This window comes from Haliotis rufescens, unplaced genomic scaffold (assembly GCF_023055435.1).
Source record: "Haliotis rufescens isolate VD_foot unplaced genomic scaffold, xgHalRufe1.0.p SCAF_1, whole genome shotgun sequence".
NCBI lineage: Eukaryota > Metazoa > Mollusca > Gastropoda > Lepetellida > Haliotidae > Haliotis > Haliotis rufescens.
In genome coordinates, this window is record NW_025963779.1 from 84,450,961 (window position 1) to 84,470,732 (window position 19,772).

The following is a 19,772-nucleotide window of genomic DNA, read 5'->3' on the forward strand; positions in this document are numbered from 1 at the left end:
GCATTTATCAACTCCTAAATGTCGCATAAAGTACAAAGTGAGAACTTGCTTCAGTGGATTCCTAATACCTGAGTCCCCAACGTTTCGATCCAAATAATAAAATATGTGCGCTTTTACAGTCACATCGTGGCCGTAGTACATGATTTATAATTGTTCTTGAATAATTTGTAAATTGGCCAAATTGTTTCAGATGGTTGTAGAGCTAGTTATTTGCTAGCCATAGACCACATTAACCTTGAAGAGGCACTCCTAAATACTTATAATATGTAACAACCTTTAAGGTAGTATTACTGTATGTCCTTGTTTCATGTTTAGTTATCATGTCCCCATTCTGAATACATCGATACAGTATCATCACTATTTGACAGCGATTCATTGACACATGGACCGCCTCCGTGGTCTAGTGGTAGAGCGTCCGCCCGGAAAGCGGAAGGTCCGGGGTTCGATCTCGGGCCGCCTCATACCAAAAGACGTTAAAAGATGGTACAAGCAGACACATACACACACGTGCATGCACGTCGCTATATGAGTGCAATAATAAACCCAATTTCACCTCATTGACAAAAGCTTAGGCGGAATACTTGGAATTGTACAATAGACACAGCTTTTTTAGTAGATATTTGTGATGATGATGGCAAAAAAATTTTGCCGCTTTTATTTGATCCGGATTTACTTCTGAATCATCCTTACCTATCCCAGTATGACATGATTACGTTTTTTTTCTACCACATAGCATACTTATTACGGGAGAGTCAGAGGGGAAACCACCGAAGCACATGACATACTCATTACAGGAGAGTCAGAGGGGAAACCAGCGCAGCACATGACATACTCATTACGGGAGAGTCAGAGGGGAAACCAGCGCAGCACATGACATGCTCATTACGGGAGAGTCAGAGGGGAAACCAGCGCAGCACAAAACATGCTCATTACGGGAAAGTAAATCGTCCATGTCTCGCCCTTTGGTACGTCATGTAAAGAAAAAGAAGGATTGTAGGCATATACGTTTTAACATCCGTGGATTTGCAAAGGCCTTCACGTGACAAACATAACATTTAAAGAAAATGCCTCTTCATTTCTACCATTGATACAGTTAATTACAATAAGCATCCCGATTTGTTTTTATCTGGCTGTGCAAACTGTGCGCTGTAATTACTTTAAAACCATCCGGTAGACTAAACCGTCTTCATAAAGAGGAGAATCAACACTGACTAGACACTTGGGTAATCAGACCGCCCTTTATTATGTTTTCGCCAATGGATGCGAGCGTAACGGGGGCCGTTACACAGGAATTTGAAAAATAGCAACAAAAAACTTGCAAATGGTATGTGTTGCCGCCAAATGGGGAACTAAGTTAGTGTATTGCTTGAGCCCGATTTGAACAATGCCAAGAATTAAGGCAGGGAGCTGACACAGGGTGCTCTCACTTTGCTGGCAAGTATTCTTCGTAACTATATCCAACGAGACAAATACAAAAATTGAGGGGGATTGAGACTATAGTTTGTTCCAGACTTGACAGACCCCAGCCTTCCGGCAAAGTGAGCGTAATTGTCAAGACATACATCACATAGACATATATAAGGTCTATAAATGCAACTAAAAACATGATGAGCAAACAAAAAAATCGTAATGAATAGCACAATAATATTCATTTCACAAATTGAAATATACATTTTTCAAAATGAAATGTGCACAATACGTCCAGTTTCCAGACGACATAACAACCAAACAAAGTGGGAAACGGAATCAACCTATTTAAGCGTTGATATGGTGCCATCTTCATTTTTGGCTTGCTAGTCGCTCGTCCAGTTGACGGTACTATCTCAGAGATCTCCGTCCGGTCAGCTGAAGAATCGTTATCTCAGTGAAGCTCTGCTCTGATTTGATGAAGTTTATGAATTTGAATACTGATGACTGGCAGTGATTTGTGCCATTTTGGAGTGCAAACACTCAACATGGTTAGTTGACCTTGGCCCAACTTTGGTAAAATGGTTCCACAATACTGCTTCACCACCAAGGACCCCCTGATCAGTTGGGTCGTCAGCAAGCTTGCGCACACATAACCCTGGAATTATGCCCATTGTACATCAAACTCGACCCGGGGTAGAATAGGTCTTCAGCAACCCATGCTTGCCGTAAAAGGTGACTATGCTTGTCGTAAAAGGCGACTAACGGGATCGTGTGGTCAGGCTCGCTGACTTGGTTGATGCATGTCATCGATCCCAATTGCGTAGATCGATGCTTATGATATTGATCACTGGATTGTCTGGTCCAGACTCCATTATTTACAGACCGCCGTCATATAGCTGGAATATTGCTGAGTGCGGCGTAAAACAACCAACCAACCAACTAACACCAAACTCTGTCCACCACGAGAATTAGGAAATTCAATATATCTAACGTTGATCTGTGTAACTGCCATTTTGCAATCAGACTTAAAGGGGAGGACATTAATTACTTAAGATTGGTTTATCGTCTTCACTTTATGTGTTTATTTAGTAAAACACATAGTTTACTGACATATGATCATTTCCTGATAAAATAGTTGAAAGGTGAATCTCAGGTGAAACAGACTATAGCTTTTAATTCACCGTAATGTTTTTTAAATCCCCCTCTTGTCTGCCGGCAAAGTGGGAACAATCCTATGACACGTGTAGAAACGTGCCTAATTATGGGTGCAGTCCCTCCCCATCAGGGAAGAGCGACACACTTCATTTAAATGAAGGATTTGCATAAGGCGTGTTTACCAGTAAGTTGGTGGTATATTAAATCGATGGGTCGATTTTTCGTTCACTCGAAATTCAGCAACTCTTACCTTTCCCTTCTTTCCAGTAAAACACGCTCAGCAACCATGGCGTCAGCGGTTCTTGGCTTGCTGTTGGGATGCCTGGCAATGTCCAGTGCACAAGTGCCAGAAGAACAGTGTAAGTAGAATTGTATTGAACTTGTCAGGAGTTATGGTAAAGTGGGTTGTACTTCGCTTCCAAAAGATTATTGCACTCATTGCATGTGTGTGTGTGCGTGCGTGCTTGCTTGCTTGCGTGCGTTCGTGCGTGCGTGCGTGCCTGCGTGCGTGCGTGCGTGCGTGCGTGCGTGCGTGTGTGTGTGTGTGTGTGTGTGTGTGTGTGTGTGTGTGTGTGTGTGTGTGTGTGTGTGTGTTGTGTGCGTGGACTGACTTCGAGACGACCAATCCTTGTTTTATACCTTTACTGCCGAGCGTTAGACAGGGTCACACTAAGTACCATTTTTTGTATGCCCGACTGTCCACCGACCACCCGCTCTAAGGCAAAAACCTCTGTCCACTCAACATTTTGGCATAAGCGGTTGTTGTGTTGGAAGGGAAGATTTGTCGAAGGTGGACCTATCACGGCAACATTCACTACTCAGAGCGCTGGGTATACACAGTGGGGTACTTGTGAGTCAGTGTGCTTCTGTTCAGCACGAAGAGCACTATCATCTGTTTCGACACAGTTTGTAAGAAAATACGTGAGTATATTTGGACAATAAAGGCAGTCGCAGCGCTAACACCACGAGGTGAAACAAGGCCCACAATACATCCGCAGCTAGAGATAAGCGAGGGCACATTCGCTTAGGTGTATACTCCTTGTGTCGAACCCGCTTGTGTCGTGCACCGTGGGAATTCCGGGTAAGAATAGGTCCATATCAACCTATGCTTTTCGGACAAGGCGACTAAATGAATAGGGTGGTCGGACTCTGTGCATGGGTTGTTAGTGAGTTGACGGCGCGGATCGTTGTTTGATCAAGGGTTTAACATCCAAGGCCTCAGTAGGACATTATCAAATTTGACGCATCCGTGACAAAAATGATGTCACATACATTCCTTCTTTTGATTTGTACCATATGTTTCCGTTTTCCAGGTGAACAATTGACTTACCTTTGCATGTGTTTGTGACGGGTGCCACCGGTGGGGCAGGATACGCTCATCTTTTCGTGAACATCTGGCATCATGACTATTTGGTAGTGATTCATAATCACTTGCTCATGATATAGTCGGAATCGTACAATCGACTCTGGTAGATTTGTTATGAATATGGAAAGGGATTTGTTGCTTATATTATCATGACATCAATTACTGGTTTGTCTGGCCTAGATTCGATTATTTACAGGCCCCGTCATATTGTCAGAATTTTGCTAAGTTTGGCATATGCGTCCTGACTGTAATTGGTTCGTGTCGCAATGAAGGAAACGCTTTCATTGTACATGGGTTGGCATTGTCGGACTTAATATACGGGAATGTCTTGAGAATTCCCATTGCAGCAGAAGATATCAGAACAGCAGGAGCCGTGTTGCTGGAACCAGACTCGACCTCGATAGTCCCACATGTTGACATCTCCTTCATGTAGCCTACGTACCATGATCTCGCCATTGACGTATCAAATAATACCGAAAATGGAGCTTGTCATTATTGACAGTGTAGGACCCATTTCGATGTCTGTACATTTATACCGACCTGACTGTGGCGGCACCGACGTTTCCGACTCTATGTGTGTACTAGATAATATGACTGTTTCACTGTCTTTCCGACTCTATGTGTGTACTAGATAATATAACTGTTTCACTGTCTTTCCGACTCTATGTGTGTACTAGATAATATGACTGTTTCACTGTCTTTCCGACTCTATGTGTGTACTAGATAATATGACTGTTTCACTGTCTTTCAGACTCTATGTGTGTACTAGATAATATGACTGTTTCACTGTCTTTCAGACTCTATGTGTGTACTAGATAATATGACTGTTTCACTGTCTTTCAGACTCTATGTGTGTACTAGATAATATAACTGTTTCACTGTCTTTCCGACTCTATGTGAGTACTAGATAATATGACTGTTGCACTGTCTTTCAGACTATATGTGTGTACTAGATAATATGACTGTTTCACTGTCTTTCAGACTCTATGTGTGTACTAGATAATATGACTGTTTAACTGTCTTTCAGACTCTATGTGTGTACTAGATAATATGACTGTTTAACTGTCTTTCAGACTCTATGTGTGTACTAGATAATATGACTGTTTAACTGTCTTTCAGACTCTATGTGTGTACTAAATAATATGACTGTTTCACTGTCTTTCAGACTCTATGTGTGTACTAGATAATATAACTGTTTCACTGTCTTTCAGACTCTATGTGTGTACTAGATAATATGACTGTTTAACTGTCTTTCAGACTCTATGTGTGTACTAGATAATATGACTGTTTAACTGTCTTTCCGACTCTATGTGTGTACTAGATAATATGACTGTTTCACTGTCTTTCAGACTCTATGTGTGTACTAGATAATATAACTGTTTCACTGTCTTTCAGACTCTATGTGTGTACTAGATAATATGACTGTTTCACTGTCTTTCAGACTCTATGTGTGTACTAGATAATATGACTGTTTCACTGTCTTTCAGACTCTATGTGTGTACTAGATAATATAACTGTTTCACTGTCTTTCAGACTCTATGTGTGTACTAGATAATATGACTGTTTAACTGTCTTTCAGACTCTATGTGTGTACTAGATAATATAACTGTTTCACTGTCTTTCAGACTCTATGTGTGTACTAGATAATATGAATGTTTCACTGTCTTTCAGACTCTATGTGTGTACTAGATAATATGAATGTTTCACTGTCTTTCCGACTCTATGTGTGTACTAGATAATATGACTGTTTCACTGTCTTTCCGACTCTATGTGTGTACTAGATAATATAAATGTTTCACTGTCTTTCAGACGCGGTCCTATGTCAGAATAACTTCAACGATGAGTGGAAGTACGCGGCCCCTGGCTCGGGATGCAAGAGGATCATCAATTGTTATGGTCAGGATTACCATGGAATGCTTCAGTGTCCCGAGACGACTCTCTTCAATGAAAACACCCAGAGGTGTGAATACCCATTAGATTTCAACTGTCAGGTAGCCCTCAACGAAAACCCAGGTAACGAAACATAAATGATGCATATGATATTATTTATTTCGTAGCAATAGTGAAATAGCGTTGTCATCTCAGACGAGAACATTAATATAATCTGATTGATTTTTTTATGTTTTCAACTAAGCATTGCCTAGCAACTGGTTATCATTTACAGTTCAGATTGACAATGTACACCCGTTTTGTGAACAGAAAGAATTCTGAGACGTAACTTTCTTTATTCCCGGAATGCACAAGATGCTTCACGGGACCGTGACTGTCTTTTCAAATGGCTTGCTACGTGCAACGTTGGCAGGTTGAATAATCTTTTAAGTCATATAGTCTATATCAGTTATTTCAGTAACTAGTATTTATAAACTTAGTAGAACCCAGTTGCCGCTAATAACCGTTGAATGCTTTAAGATGATCAACAGCGGACACGGGGTACGTTCCCGAAGCAAGAGAGTCAACTGACTTTGAAAGTCCAATTTTCCTCTTGCCGAACTAGGCTGGAATTATGGAGTTATATCTTGAGTGAGTGAGTGAGTATGGTTTAACGCCGCTTTTAGCAATATCCCAGTAATATCACGGCGGGGGGCACCAGAAATGGGCTTCACACATTGTACCCATGTCGGCAATCGAACCCGGGTCTTCGGCGTGACGAGCAAACGCTTTAACCACAAGGCTACCCGACCGCCCGAGTTATATCTTGGCTGGCCAAACGAGTCTATTCACAGTCCAATCAAAATCGTGTGAGGAATTTGACATCCGGTTCGTTAACTGCCTGGCAGATTTCGGTCGATTGCAGGGTTTGTAAAGCATGTGTGTCGTCAAATCGGCGTCAACGGATATTTTGCAAATCCTTTCATGTTTCTAATCAAGGTGTTCATGTGATCTGATGCACTTCGAGAAGTAAGACCCATTTTTTTACAATATAGATCTTGATTATCGATTGTCTTGACTTCGCGCAGCAACTTTGTTTGAAGCAAGTGCAAGTGATATGAGAAGTGGAATCTGATTGGTCAAAAGGAGGAACATAGAAGGGAAATAACTCATAATAGCCACTGGTGGCGCAACGATTGAGCCCAGAAATTCCAGCATAGTTTGACAAGGGTGGAAACTGGGCTTTTACAGTCAACTGACTCTTGCCTCGGGAAGATGGTCACTGGTTGGCCATGAATCCGAAACCCGACCGGAAATACTGTGGCTTTTCCACGGTCCATAACAATACACTAAAGGAGGAACCCTCACTCCAACCCTCACTCAACCTAAATAATAAATGTCAACAGGAAGGGACGATCGTGAATCGAGAAAGGAATCGATATCTTGCTATTTTCTTTTTGATATTATCAATCAAGAAATAGCTCTTGAGCATAAAGTATATATTGTTAAGATGCCAGTCTAGTGGTGATGTTGCCAGGATTTCCTTCAGGCGGTTTGTTACTAGGTGACTTAAGCAAAATTTCACAAATACGAAATAAACTTAAGGTTTTCGAATGTTATGCCTCCCGTTAAGCCTGATAACTAATGTCAGTAGCCTTTAACTTATCAATAATAATATCAAAATATGACATTTTATTATATTTTCTTTCTCTATTTAATGAAATCACATAAGTAGGATTGATATTATTTCTATTAATCTCGACTACTGTGAGAAAAAGAACTAACTGATCTTGCTTCAGGGACATAGGCGTGTGATTCGAAGATGGTTACAGTTCTTATGTGCACGTGATTTCTGTTAAACGCTGTATTGTACGTATGTGTTTGCTTCCAGACTGTGTGACCGGCGTGGCTCCCAACAATTGCTCAGCCTTCACATACTGCTATCTTAACACCCAGTACAACTTCAGCTGCAACCAAGACCTCTACTACTCTCAGAGCAAACTCACCTGTGTGTACGCCGAGGATCTGACAGAGGATGACAAACTCAGATGCAACTTCCGCAACGGACAATAGGATTCAGCATAAACAATGTATTCTCTGAACTTCAAATAAAACCAGTCAAATTATTTTAATTTTGTGATGCATATATTTTCAAACGACGAGCGAGACAATAGTTCATCTGCTGTCAAGTGAGTGGGGGTCGGCATGGCGTGTTAATGCTGCATCTGCCTGCTGCATCACGGCGGCCTAAATGACGACTTTAGTTCTGAGAAGGTCGTTAAGTGTATGGTCCCAGTCACCTCGGAGGAATGACACACCTAATACGTGAGACCTCTGGCGGGGAACGACTTCAAAATTCAAAAACACTTCCTTTTTATGCAAATTGTGTGAGTGCTAGCAGCTACGGGCGAGGTAGGGCAGGGCAGGGCAGGGCAGGGCAGCTACGGGCGAGGCAGGGCAGGGCAGGGCAGGGCAGGGCAGGGCAGGGCAGGGCAGGCTTAACCTTTCGCGAACAACTGGTGTCATCTCTGATTTTCAGTGGTTCATTCATATAATGCTCACCACTATGTTTCCTTTTCCTTTTAATGCAGACTGGTTATTCTCTGGCGTTGAATATTCCCGTTCTTGTGCTATGCCCTCTCCATCCTATCTCCGTATAATAGCCTTTGTCGGGCCTACGGTACCGTTACAATCTATATTCTTCCCTCCTCGTTATCAATGCTGTTGATAACGGTTGTCGGGTATAAGACCATGTACGTTCCTCGTTATGAATGCTGTTGATCAAGGTTGTCGGGTATAAGGCCATGTACGTTCCTAGCTGTGAATGCTGTTGATAAGGGTTGTTGTGTACAAGACCATGTACGTTCCTCGTTAAGAATGTTGTTGATAAGGGTTGTTGTGTACAAGACCATGTACTTTCCTCGTTATGAATGCTGTTGATGAAGGTTTTCGGGTATAAGACCATGTACGTTCCTCGTTATGACTGCTGTTGATGAAGGTTGTTGGGTACAAGACCATGTACGTTCCTCGTGATGAATGCTATTGATGAAGGTTGTCGGGTATAAGACCATGTACGTTCCTCGTTAAGAATGTTGTTGATAAGGGTTGTTGTGTACAAGACCATGTACGTTCCTCGTTATGAATGCTGTTGATGAAGGTTGTCGGGTATAAGACCATGTACGTTCCTCGTTATGAATGCTGTTGATGAAGGTTGTTGGGTATAAGACCATGTACGTTCCTCGTTATGAATGCTATTGATGAAGGTTGTCGGGTATAAGACCATGTACGTTCATCATTGTGAATGCTGTGATGAAGGTTGTCGGGTATAAGACCATATACGTTCCTCGTTATGGATGTTGTTGATGAAGGTTGTCGGGTATAAGATCATAAACGTTCCTCGTTATGAATGCTATTCATGAAGGTTGTCGGGTATAAGACCATGTTCGTTGCTCGTTGTGAATGCTGTTGATACAGATTGTCGAGCATGACACCGAGACCATAGTCGTTTCTCGTTATCATTGCTGTTGACAAGGGTTAACTAATACGCCATCCTCCCCCTATATAATCTTGTAATCCTTATCCGATAATAGCTCTTCACAGCCAATCTCTTGTTGACTCCATACGAAAAATATCCACACATAAATACCAAGTTCCGTACTGCAGACACCCAGATGCTCTTGCCTGTGTCATGAAGTTGCTGTAATATGTCATACTAGTGAGTCAGGTATCTATGTCCATCCATGCTGAAGAACTTCAATGTTTGACACCTCGTATCTGACTAGAAATATACTAGAGTATAAGGGCAAAGTTCACAAGGCATGGCCTTATTTGAAGCGCATTTACAAGTCCTAAATGTCGCATAAAGAACAAAGTGAGAACTTGCTTCAGTGGATTCCTAATACCTGAGTCCCCATCCTTTCGATCCAAATAATAAAATATGTGCGCTTTTACAGTCACATCGTGGCCGTAGTACATGATTTATAATTGTTCTTGAATAATTTGTAAATTGGCCAAATTGTTTCAGATGGTTGTAGAGCTAGTTATTTGCTAGCCATAGACCACATTAACCTTGAAGAGGCACTCCTAAATACTTATAATATGTAACAACCTTTAAGGCAGTATTACTGTATGTCCATGTTTCATGTTTAGTTATCATGTCCCCATTCTGAATACATCGATACAGTATCATCACTATTTGACAGCGATTCATTGACACATGGACCGCCTCCGTGGTCTAGTGGTAGAGCGTCCGCCCGGAAAGCGGAAGGTCCGGGGTTCGATCTCGGGCCGCGTCATACCAAAAGACGTTAAAATATGGTACAAGCAGACACATACACACACGTGCATGCACGTCGCTATATGAGTGCAATAATCTTGGACGCGACGTTAAACCCAATTTCACCTCATTGACAAAAGCTTTTTTGCCGCTTTTATTTGATCCGGATTTACTTCTGAATCATCCTTACCTATCCCAGTATGACATGATAACGGTTGTTTTCTACCACATAGCAAATAATCATTACAGGAGAGTCAGAGGGGAAACCAGCAAAGCACATGACATACTCATTACAGGAGAGTCAGAGGGAAACCAGCGCAGCACATAACATGCTCATTACGGGAGAGTCAGAGGGGGAACCAGCGAAGCACATGACATACTCATTACAGGAGAGTCAGAGGGAAACCAGCGCAGCACATAATATTCTCATTACGGGAAAATAATTAAATTTTCGTTGTGTTCATGGAAATTCCTGCATTCTGATTAGCTGAATTGGTCACGTGTTATTGCTTTCATTTCCCAATGAATGAAAAAAATTAGCCACGCCCACCGCGGCGCACTACTTTTATTACTGCGGAATGTCAGGGAATCCCAATTTTTCCGTCGAGGGAATTCCCTTTCTGCTCACGTGTATCGTCATGCACAGGACATTTAGCGACTTTCATGCAAATTCGTTGTCCAAACTACCCTTTGAAAATTGAAACCGAAGGCCGAGAATGAATGAAACAGCAAACGTGCAGGCTCGCTCGCCTGTTTTTTCCGCTCGCCCCAGTTAAACTTTCATGTCTTCGGGTTTCATTTATAACTAGCATTTCTCCAACTGTGTTTTACCGTAATCAGGGAAGTAATGTTGAATAACGCAGTAAATGACCATGTTATTTGAAACAGCCGCCTTCTCTCGGACATATTTCTTCCGGTTCGTTACAGTCAGACTGTTGTAGTTCTTGTTTCCCTTTGCCGTAATTGACAGGTCCAATGAAAATTGTTTTAATCCCACTCTCCGTTGATTGGCTACTGACTGTGTAGGCGTGTCAAGTTATGTACATAAATTAAACGATCACCTGATTCATGTCACGTCACTGTATGTATTCCTACACCTGGATTGTTTATCAATGTCGTCATTTTTGTCTGTTTTGATATATGCAACTGTTTTGGGTTAAACTATTGTAGATAAAACATGTTTTACGTTGTCGAATTTAGTTATAAGCATTGACAGTATATTTTTTTCGGTTCATTGAGGTATGAATCGAAAAACCGATGTGCAAACTTTTGTAAAAATCCGCTACGCCGATCCATACAGTTTGCACATCGGTTTTTCGATTCATACCTGAATGAACCGAAAAAAATATACAGTCAATCCTTAAGTAAATCGTCCATGTCTCGCCCTTTGATACGTCATGTAAAGAAAAAGGAGTATTGTAGGCATATACGTTCTAACAACGGTGGATTTGCAAAGGCCTTCACGTGACAAACATAACATTTAAAGAAAATGCCTCTTCATTTCTACCATTGATACAGTTAATTACAATAACCATCCCGATTTGTTTTTATCTGGCTGTGCAAACTGTGCGCTGTAATTACTTTAAAACCATCCGGTAGACTAAACTGTCTTCATAAAGAGGAGAATCAACACTGACTAAACCCTTGGGTAATCAGACCGCCCTTTATTATGTTTTCGCCAATGGATGCGAGCGTAACGGGGGCCGTTACACAGGAATTTGAAAAATAGCAACAAAAAACTTGCAAATGGTATGTGTTGCCGCCAAATGGGGAACTAAGTTAGTGTATTACGTGAGCCTGATTTGAACAATGCCAAGAATTAAGGCAGGGAGCTGACACAGGATGCTCTCACTTTGCTGGCAAGTATTCTTCGTAACTATATCCAACGAGACAAATACAAAAATTGTGGAGGATGAAGACTATAGTTTGTTCCAGACTTGACAGACCCCAGCCTTCCGGCAAAGTGAGCGTAATTGTCAAGACATACATCACATAGACATATATAAGGTCTATAAATGAAACTAAAAACATGATGAGCAAACAAAAAAACCGTAATGAATAGCACAATTATATTCATTTCACAAATTGAAATATACATTTCACAAAATGAAATGTGCACAATACGTCCAGTTTCCAGACGACATAACAACCAAACAAGGTGGGAAACGGAATCAACCTATTTAAGCGTTGATATGGTGCCATCTTCATTTTTGGCTGGCTAGTCGCTCGTCCAGTTGACGGTATTATCTCAGAGATCTCCACCCGGTCAGCTGGAGGATCGTTATCTCAGTGAAGATCTGCTCTGATTTGATGAAGTTTATGAATTTGAATACTGATGACTGGCAGTGATTTGTGCCATTTTGGAGTGCAAACACTCAACATGGTTAGTTGACCTTGACCCAACTTTGGTAAAATGGTTCCACAATACTGCTTCACCACCAAGGACCCCCTGATCAGTTGGGTCGTCAGCAAGCTTGCGCACACATAACCCTGGAATTATGCCCATTGTACATCAAACTCGACCCGTGAAGATTCCGGGGTAGAATAGGTCTTCAGCAACCCATGCTTGCCGTACAAGGTGACTATGCTTGTCGTAAAAGGCGACTAACGGGATCGTGTGGTCAGGCTCGCTGACTTGGTTGATGCATGTCATCAATCCCAATTGCGTGGATCGATGCTCTCGATTATTTACATACCGCCGTCTGAGTGCGGCGTAAAACAAACAACTAACCAACCAACACCAAACTCTGTCCACCACGATAATTAGGAATATATCTAACGTTGATCCGTGTAACTGCCATTTTGCAATAAGACTTAAAGGGGAGCACATTAATTACTTAAGATTGGTTTACCGTCTTCACTTTATGTGTTTATTTAGTAAAACCCATAGTTTACTGACATATGATCATTTCCTGATAAAATAGTTGAAAGGTGAATCTCAGGTGAAACAGACTATAGCTTTTAATTCACCGTATCGTTTTTTAAACCCCCTCTTGTCTGCCGGCAAAGTGGGAACAATCCGATAACACATGTAGTAACGTGCCTAATTATGGGTGCAGTCCCTCCCTTTTAGGGAAGAGCGATACACTTCATTTAAATGAAGAATTTGCATAAGGTGTGTTTACCAGTAAGTTGGTAGTATATTAAATCGATGGGTCGATTTTTCGTTCACTCGAAATTCAGCAACTCTTCCCCTTTCCGTCTCTCCAGTAATACACGCTCAGCAACCATGTTGTCAGCGGTTCTTGGCTTGCTGTTGGGATGCCTGGCAATGTCCAGTGCACAAGTGCCAAAAGAAGAGTGTAAGTAGAAGTAGAATGTGTGTGTGTGTGTGTGTGTGTGTGTGTGTGTGTGTGTGTGTGTGTGTGTGTGTGTGTGTGTGTGTGTGTGTGTGTGTGAACCTCTGTCCACTCAACATTTTAGCATAAGCGGTTGTTGTGATGTAAGGGAAGATTTGTCGAAGGTGGACCTATCACGGCAACATTCACTCAGAGGGCTGGGTATACACACAGGGGTTCACCTATGATCTTCCTGTGGGTCAGTGTGCTTCTGTTCAGCACGAAGAGCACTATCATCTGTTTCGACACAGTTTGTAAGAAAATACGTGAGTATATTTGGACAATAAGGGCAGTCGGAGCGCTAACACCACGAGGTGAAATAAGGCCCACAATACATCCGCAGCTAGAGATAAGCGAGGGCACATTCGCTTAGGTGTATACCCCTTTTGTCGAACCCGCTTGTGTCGAACCCGCTTGGGAATTCCGGGTAAGAATAGGTCCATATCAACCTATGCTTTTCGGACAAGGCGACTAAATGAGTAGGGTGGTCGGACTCTGTGCATGGCTTGATAGTGAGTTGACGGCGCGGATCGTTGTTCGATCAAGGGTTTAACATCCAAGGCCTCAGTAGGACATTATCAAATTTGACGCATCCGTGACAAAAATGATGTCACATACATTCCCTCTTTTGACTTGTACCATATGTTCCTGTTTTCCAGGTGAACAATTGACTTACCTTTGCATGTGTTTGTGACGGGTGCCACCGGTGGGGCAGGATACGCTCATCTTTTCGTGAACATCTGGCATCATGACTATTTGGTAGTGATTCATAATCACTTGCTCATGATACATTCGGAATCGTACAATCGACTCTGGTAGATTTGTTATGAATATGGAAAGGGATTTGTTGCTTATATTATCATGACATCAGTTACTGGTTTGTCTGGCCTAGATTCGATTATTTACAGGCCCCGTCATATTGTCAGAATATTACTAAGTTTGGCATATGCGTCCTGACTGTAATTGGTTCGTGTCGCAATGAAGGAAACGCTTTCATTGTACATGGGTTGGCATTGTCGGACTAAATATACGGGAATATCTTGAGAATTCCCATTGCAGCAGAAGGTATCAGAACAGCAGGAGCCGTGTTGCTGGAACCAGACTCGACCTCGATAGTCCCACATGTTGACATCTCCTTCATGTAGCCTACCTGCCATGATCTCGCCATTGACGTATGAAATGATAGAGGTTGTCATTATTGACAATGCAGGGCCCATTTCGATGTCTGTATATTTATACCGACCTGACTGTGGCGGCACCGACGTTTCAGACTCTATGTGTGTACTAGATAATATAACTGTTTCACTGTCTTTCAGACTCTATGTGTGTACTAGATAATATAACTGTTTCACTGTCTTTCAGACTCTATGTGTGTACCAGATAATATAACTGTTTCACTGTCTTTCAGACTCTGTGTGTACTAGATAATATGAATGTTTCACTGTCTTTCAGACGCGGTCCTATGTCTGAATAACTTCAACGATGAGTGGAAGTACGTGGCCCCTGGCTCGGGATGCAAGAGGTTCATCAATTGCTATGGTCAGGATTACCATGGAATGCTTCAGTGTCCCGAGACGACTCTCTTCAATGAAAACACCCAGGCGTGTGAATACCTACTAGATTTCAACTGTCAGGTAGCCCTCAACGAAAACCCAGGTAACGAAACATAAATGATGCATATGATATTAATTATTTCGTAGCAATAGTGAAATAGCGTTGTCATCTCAGACGAGAACATTAATATAATCTGATTGATTGTTTTGTGTATTCAACTAAGCATTGCCTAGCAACTGGTTATCATTTACAGTTCAGATTGACAATGTACTTCCGTTTTGTGAACAGAAAGAATTCTGAGACATGACTTTCTTTATTCCCCGAATGCACAAGATGCTTCACGGGACCGTGACTGTCTTTTCAAATGGCTGATTATGTGCAACGTTGGCTGGTTGAATAATCTTTTAAGTCATATAGTCTATATCAGTTATTTCAGTTACTAGTATTTATTAACTTAGTTTAACCCAGTTGCCGCTGATAACCGTTGAATGCTTGAAGATGATCAACAGCGGACACGGGGTACGTTCCCGAAGCAAGAGAGTCAACTGACTTTGAAAGTCCAATTTTCTTCTTGCCGAGCTAGGCTGGAATTATGGAGTTATATGAGTGAGTGAGTATGGTTTTACGCCGCTTTTAGCAATATCCCAGTAATATCACGGCGGGGGGCACCAGAAATAGGCTTCACACATTGTACCCATGTCGGGAATCGAACCCGGTTCTTCGGCGTGACGAGCAAACGCTTTAACCACAAGGCTACCCGACCGCCCGAGTTATATCTTGGCTGGCCAAACGAGTCTATTCACAGTCCAATCAAAATCGCGTGAGGAATTTGACATCCGGTTCGTTAACTGCCGGGCAGATTTCGGTCGATTGCAGGATTTGTAAAGCATGTGTGCCGTCAAATCGGCGTCAACAGATATTTTGCAAATCCTTTCATATTTCTAATCAAGGTGTTTATGTGATCTGATGTACTTCGCGAAGTAAGACCCATTTTTTTACAATATAGATCTTGATTATCGATCGGATTGTCTTGACTTGGCGCAGCAACTTTGTTTGAAGCAAGTGCAAGTGATATGAGAAGTGGAATCTGATTGGTCAAAAGGAGGAACGTAGAAGGGAAATAACTCATAATAGCCACTGGTGGCGCAACGATTGAGCCCAGAAATTCCAGCATAGTTCGACAAGAGTGAAAACTGGGCTTTTACAGTCAGTTGACTCTCTTGCCTCGGGAAGATGGTCACTGGTTGGCCATGAATCCGAAACCCGACCGGAAATACTGTGTCTTTTCCACGTTCCATAACAATATACTAAAGGAGGAACCCTCACTCACCCAGTAGCTCATCCACCCCTCACTCACCCTGAAGGGTAAATGTCAACATTTTATATATTATCCATCAAGAAATACCTATGGAGCATATAGAATATATTGTTAAGATGCCAGTCAAGTGGTGATGTTGACAGGATTTCCTTCAGGCGGTTTGTTACTGCGTGACTTAAGCAAAATTTCACAAATACGATATAAACTTAAGATTTTCGAATGTTATGCCTCCCGTTAAGCCTGATAACTAATGTCAGTAGCCTTTAACTTATCAATAATAATATCAAAATATGACATTTTATTATATTTTCTTTCTCTATTTACATAGACTCTTCCCCTTCCCTTCTCTCCAGTAATTCACGCTCAGCAACCATGGTGTCTAGTGCACAAGTGCAAGATGAAAATTGTAAGTAGAATGTGTGTGTGTGTGTGTGTGTGTGTGTGTGTGTGTGTGTGTGTGTGTGGACGACTGACTCAGAGCTCTGATAGAGGTTGTCATTATTGACAGTGTAGGACCCATTTCGATGTCTGTACATTTATACCGACCTGACTGTGGCGGCACCGACGTTTCAGACTCTATGTGTGTACTAGATACTATGACTGTTTCACTGTCTTTCAGACTCTATGTGTGTACTAGATAATATGACTGTTTAACTGTCTTTCAGACTCTATGTGTGTACTAGATAATATGACTGTTTCACTGTCTTTCAGGCTCTATGTGTGTACTAGATAATATAACTGTTTCACTGTCTTTCAGACTCTATGTGTGTACTAGATAATATAACTGTTTCACTGTCTTTCAGACTCTATGTGTGTACTAGATAATATGAATGTTTCACTGTCTTTCAGACTCTATGTGTGTACTAGATAATATAACTGTTTCACTGTCTTTCAGACGCGGTCCTATGTCTGAATAACTTCAACGATGAGTGGAAGTACGCGGCCCCTGGCTCGGGATGCAAGAGGTTCATCAATTGTTATGGTCAGGATTACCATGGAATGCTTCCGTGTCCCGAGACGACTCTCTTCAATGAAAACACCCAGAGGTGTGAATACCCAATATATTTCAACTGTCAGGAACCCTTCAACGAAAACCCAGGTAACGAAACATAAATGATGCATATGATATTAATTATTTCGTAGCAATAAGGAAATAGCGTTGTCATCTCAAACGAGAACATTAATATAATCTAATTGGTTGTTTTATGTATTCAACTAAGCATTGCCTAGCAACTGGTTATCATTTACAGTTCAGATTGACAATTGTTTTGTGAACAGAAAGAATTCTGAGACGCGACTTTTTTTATTCACCGAATGCACAAGATGCTTCACGGGACCGTGACTGTCTTTTTAAATGGCTGGTTATGTGCAACGTTGGCAGGTTGAATAATCTTTTAAGTCATATAGTCTATATCAGTTATTTCAGTTACTAGTATTTATCAACTTAGTTGAACCCAGTTTCCGCTAATAACCGTTGAATGCTTGAAGATGATCAACAGCGGACATGGGGTATGTTCAGCGCATTACTGTTCATCTTCCCGAGGCAAGGGAGTCAACTAACTTTGAAAGTCCAATTTCCACTCTTGCCGAACTAGGCTGGAATTATGGAGTTATATCTTGGCTGGCCAAACGAGTCTATTCACAGTCCAATCAAAATCGCGTGAGGAATTTGACATCCGGTTCGTTAACTGCCGGGCAGATTTCGGTCGATTGCAGGATTTGTAAAGCATGTGTGCCGTCAAATCGGCGTCAACAGATATTTTGCAAATCCTTCCATATTTCTAATGAAGGTGTTCATGTGATCTGATGTACTTCGCGAAGCAAGACCCGTCTTTACAATATAGATCTTGATTATCGATCGGATTGTCTTGACTTGGCGCAGCAACTTTGTTTGAAGCAAGTGCTAGTGATATGAGAAGTGGAATCTGATTGGTCAAAAGGAGGAACGTAGAAGGGAAATAACTCATAATAGCCACTGGTGGCGCAACGATTGAGCCCAGAAATTCCAGCATAGTTCGACAAGAGTGGAAACTGGGCTTTTACAGTCAGCTGACTCTTGCCTCGGGAAGATGGTCACTGGTTGGCCATGAATCCGAAACCCGACCGGAAATACTGTGGCTTCTCAACGGTCCATAACAATACACTAAATAGCTCATCCAACCCTCACTCACTCAGTAGCTCATCCACCCCTCACTCACCCTAAAGGATAAATGTCAACAGGAAGGGACGATCGTGAATCGAGAATGGAATCGATATGTTGCTATTTTCCTTTTTATATTATCCATTAAGAAATACTTATAGAGCATATAGTATATATTGTTAAGATGCCAGTTTGGTGGTGATGTTGCCAGGATTTCCTTCAGGCGGTTTGTTACTAGGTGACTTGAGCAAAATTTCACAAATACGGAATAAACTTAAGATTTTCGAATGTTATGCCTCCCGTTAAGCCTGATAACTAATGTCAGTAGCCTTTAACTTATCAATAATAATATCAAAATATGACATTTTATTATATTTTCTTTCTCTATTTAATGAAATCACATAAGGAAGATTGATATTATTTCTATTAATCTCGACCACTGTGAGAAAAAGACAAATTGATATTACTTCAGGGACATAGGCGTGTGATTCGAAGATGGTTACGGTTCTAAGGTGATTTCTGTTGAACGCTGTATTGTACGTATGTGTTTGCTTCCAGACTGTGTGACCGGCGTGGATTCCTACAATTGCTCAGCCTTCACATACTGCCATCTTAACACCCAGTACAACTTCTGCTGCAACCAAGACCTCTACTACTCTCAGAGCAAACTCACCTGTGTGTACGCCGAGGATTTGACAGAATATGACAAACTCAGATGCAACTTCCGCAACGGACAATAGGATTCAGCACAAGCAATGTATTCTCTGAACTTCAAATAAAGCCATTCAGACAATTATAACTGTGATGCATATATTTTCAAACGACGAGCGAGACAATAGTTCGTCTGCTGTCAAGTGAGTGGGGGTCAGCATGGCGTGTTAATGCTGCATCTGCCTGCTGCATCACGGCGGCCTAAATAACGACTTAAGTTCTGAGAAGGTCGTTAAGTGTGGTGGTCCCAGCCCACCTCGGAGGAATGACACACCTAATAAGTGAGACCTCTGGCGGGGAACGACTTCAAAATTCAAAAACACTTCCTTTTTATGCAAATTGTGTGAGTGCTAGCAGCTACGGGCGAGGCAGGGCAGGGCAGGGCAGGGCAGGGCAGGGCAGGGCAGGGCAGGGCAGGGCAGGGCAGGGCAGGGCAGGGCAGGGCAGGGCAGGGCAGGGCAGGGCAGGGCAGGGCAGGGCAGGCTTAACCTTTCGCGAACAACTGGTGTCATCTCTCATTTTCAGTGGTTCATTCAAATAATGTTCACCACTATTTTTCCTTTTCCTTTTAATCCAGACTGGTTATTCTCTGGCGTTGAATATTCCGTCCTCGTGCTATGCCATCTCATAGAATA

General features: G+C 41.9%; 2 protein-coding genes across 2 annotated transcripts; both read left to right on the forward strand.

Annotated features, from left to right (window-relative positions):
• The first annotated feature begins 2,777 nt into the window (after nt 1-2,777).
• On the forward strand, nt 2,778-7,926 carry LOC124136982. Its single transcript, XM_046503062.2, has 3 exons — nt 2,778-2,924; nt 5,741-5,944; nt 7,692-7,926. Exons 1-3 carry the CDS (start codon nt 2,852-2,854, stop codon nt 7,871-7,873), a joined length of 459 nt encoding a protein of 152 aa, XP_046359018.2. The 5' UTR covers nt 2,778-2,851; the 3' UTR covers nt 7,874-7,926.
• A 5,379-nt stretch (nt 7,927-13,305) lies between these two features.
• Nucleotides 13,306-19,222, forward strand: LOC125372154. Its single transcript, XM_048381312.1, has 5 exons — nt 13,306-13,378; nt 14,867-15,070; nt 16,615-16,692; nt 17,182-17,385; nt 18,985-19,222. Exons 1-5 carry the CDS (start codon nt 13,306-13,308, stop codon nt 19,164-19,166), a joined length of 741 nt encoding a protein of 246 aa, XP_048237269.1. The 3' UTR covers nt 19,167-19,222.
• Nucleotides 19,223-19,772: the final 550 nt, after the last annotated feature.

Coding starts and splice junctions, on each gene's coding strand:
- LOC124136982 (XM_046503062.2), top strand. CDS start 2,852: ATGGCGTCAGCGGTTCTTGGCTTGCTGTTGGGATGCCTGGCAATGTCC. Junction 2,925..5,740: donor ACAAGTGCCAGAAGAACAGT/GTAAGTAGAATT, acceptor ACTGTCTTTCAG/ACGCGGTCCTATGTCAGAAT. Junction 5,945..7,691: donor AGCCCTCAACGAAAACCCAG/GTAACGAAACAT, acceptor GTTTGCTTCCAG/ACTGTGTGACCGGCGTGGCT.
- LOC125372154 (XM_048381312.1), top strand. CDS start 13,306: ATGTTGTCAGCGGTTCTTGGCTTGCTGTTGGGATGCCTGGCAATGTCC. Junction 15,071..16,614: donor AGCCCTCAACGAAAACCCAG/GTAACGAAACAT, acceptor CTATTTACATAG/ACTCTTCCCCTTCCCTTCTC. Junction 17,386..18,984: donor ACCCTTCAACGAAAACCCAG/GTAACGAAACAT, acceptor GTTTGCTTCCAG/ACTGTGTGACCGGCGTGGAT.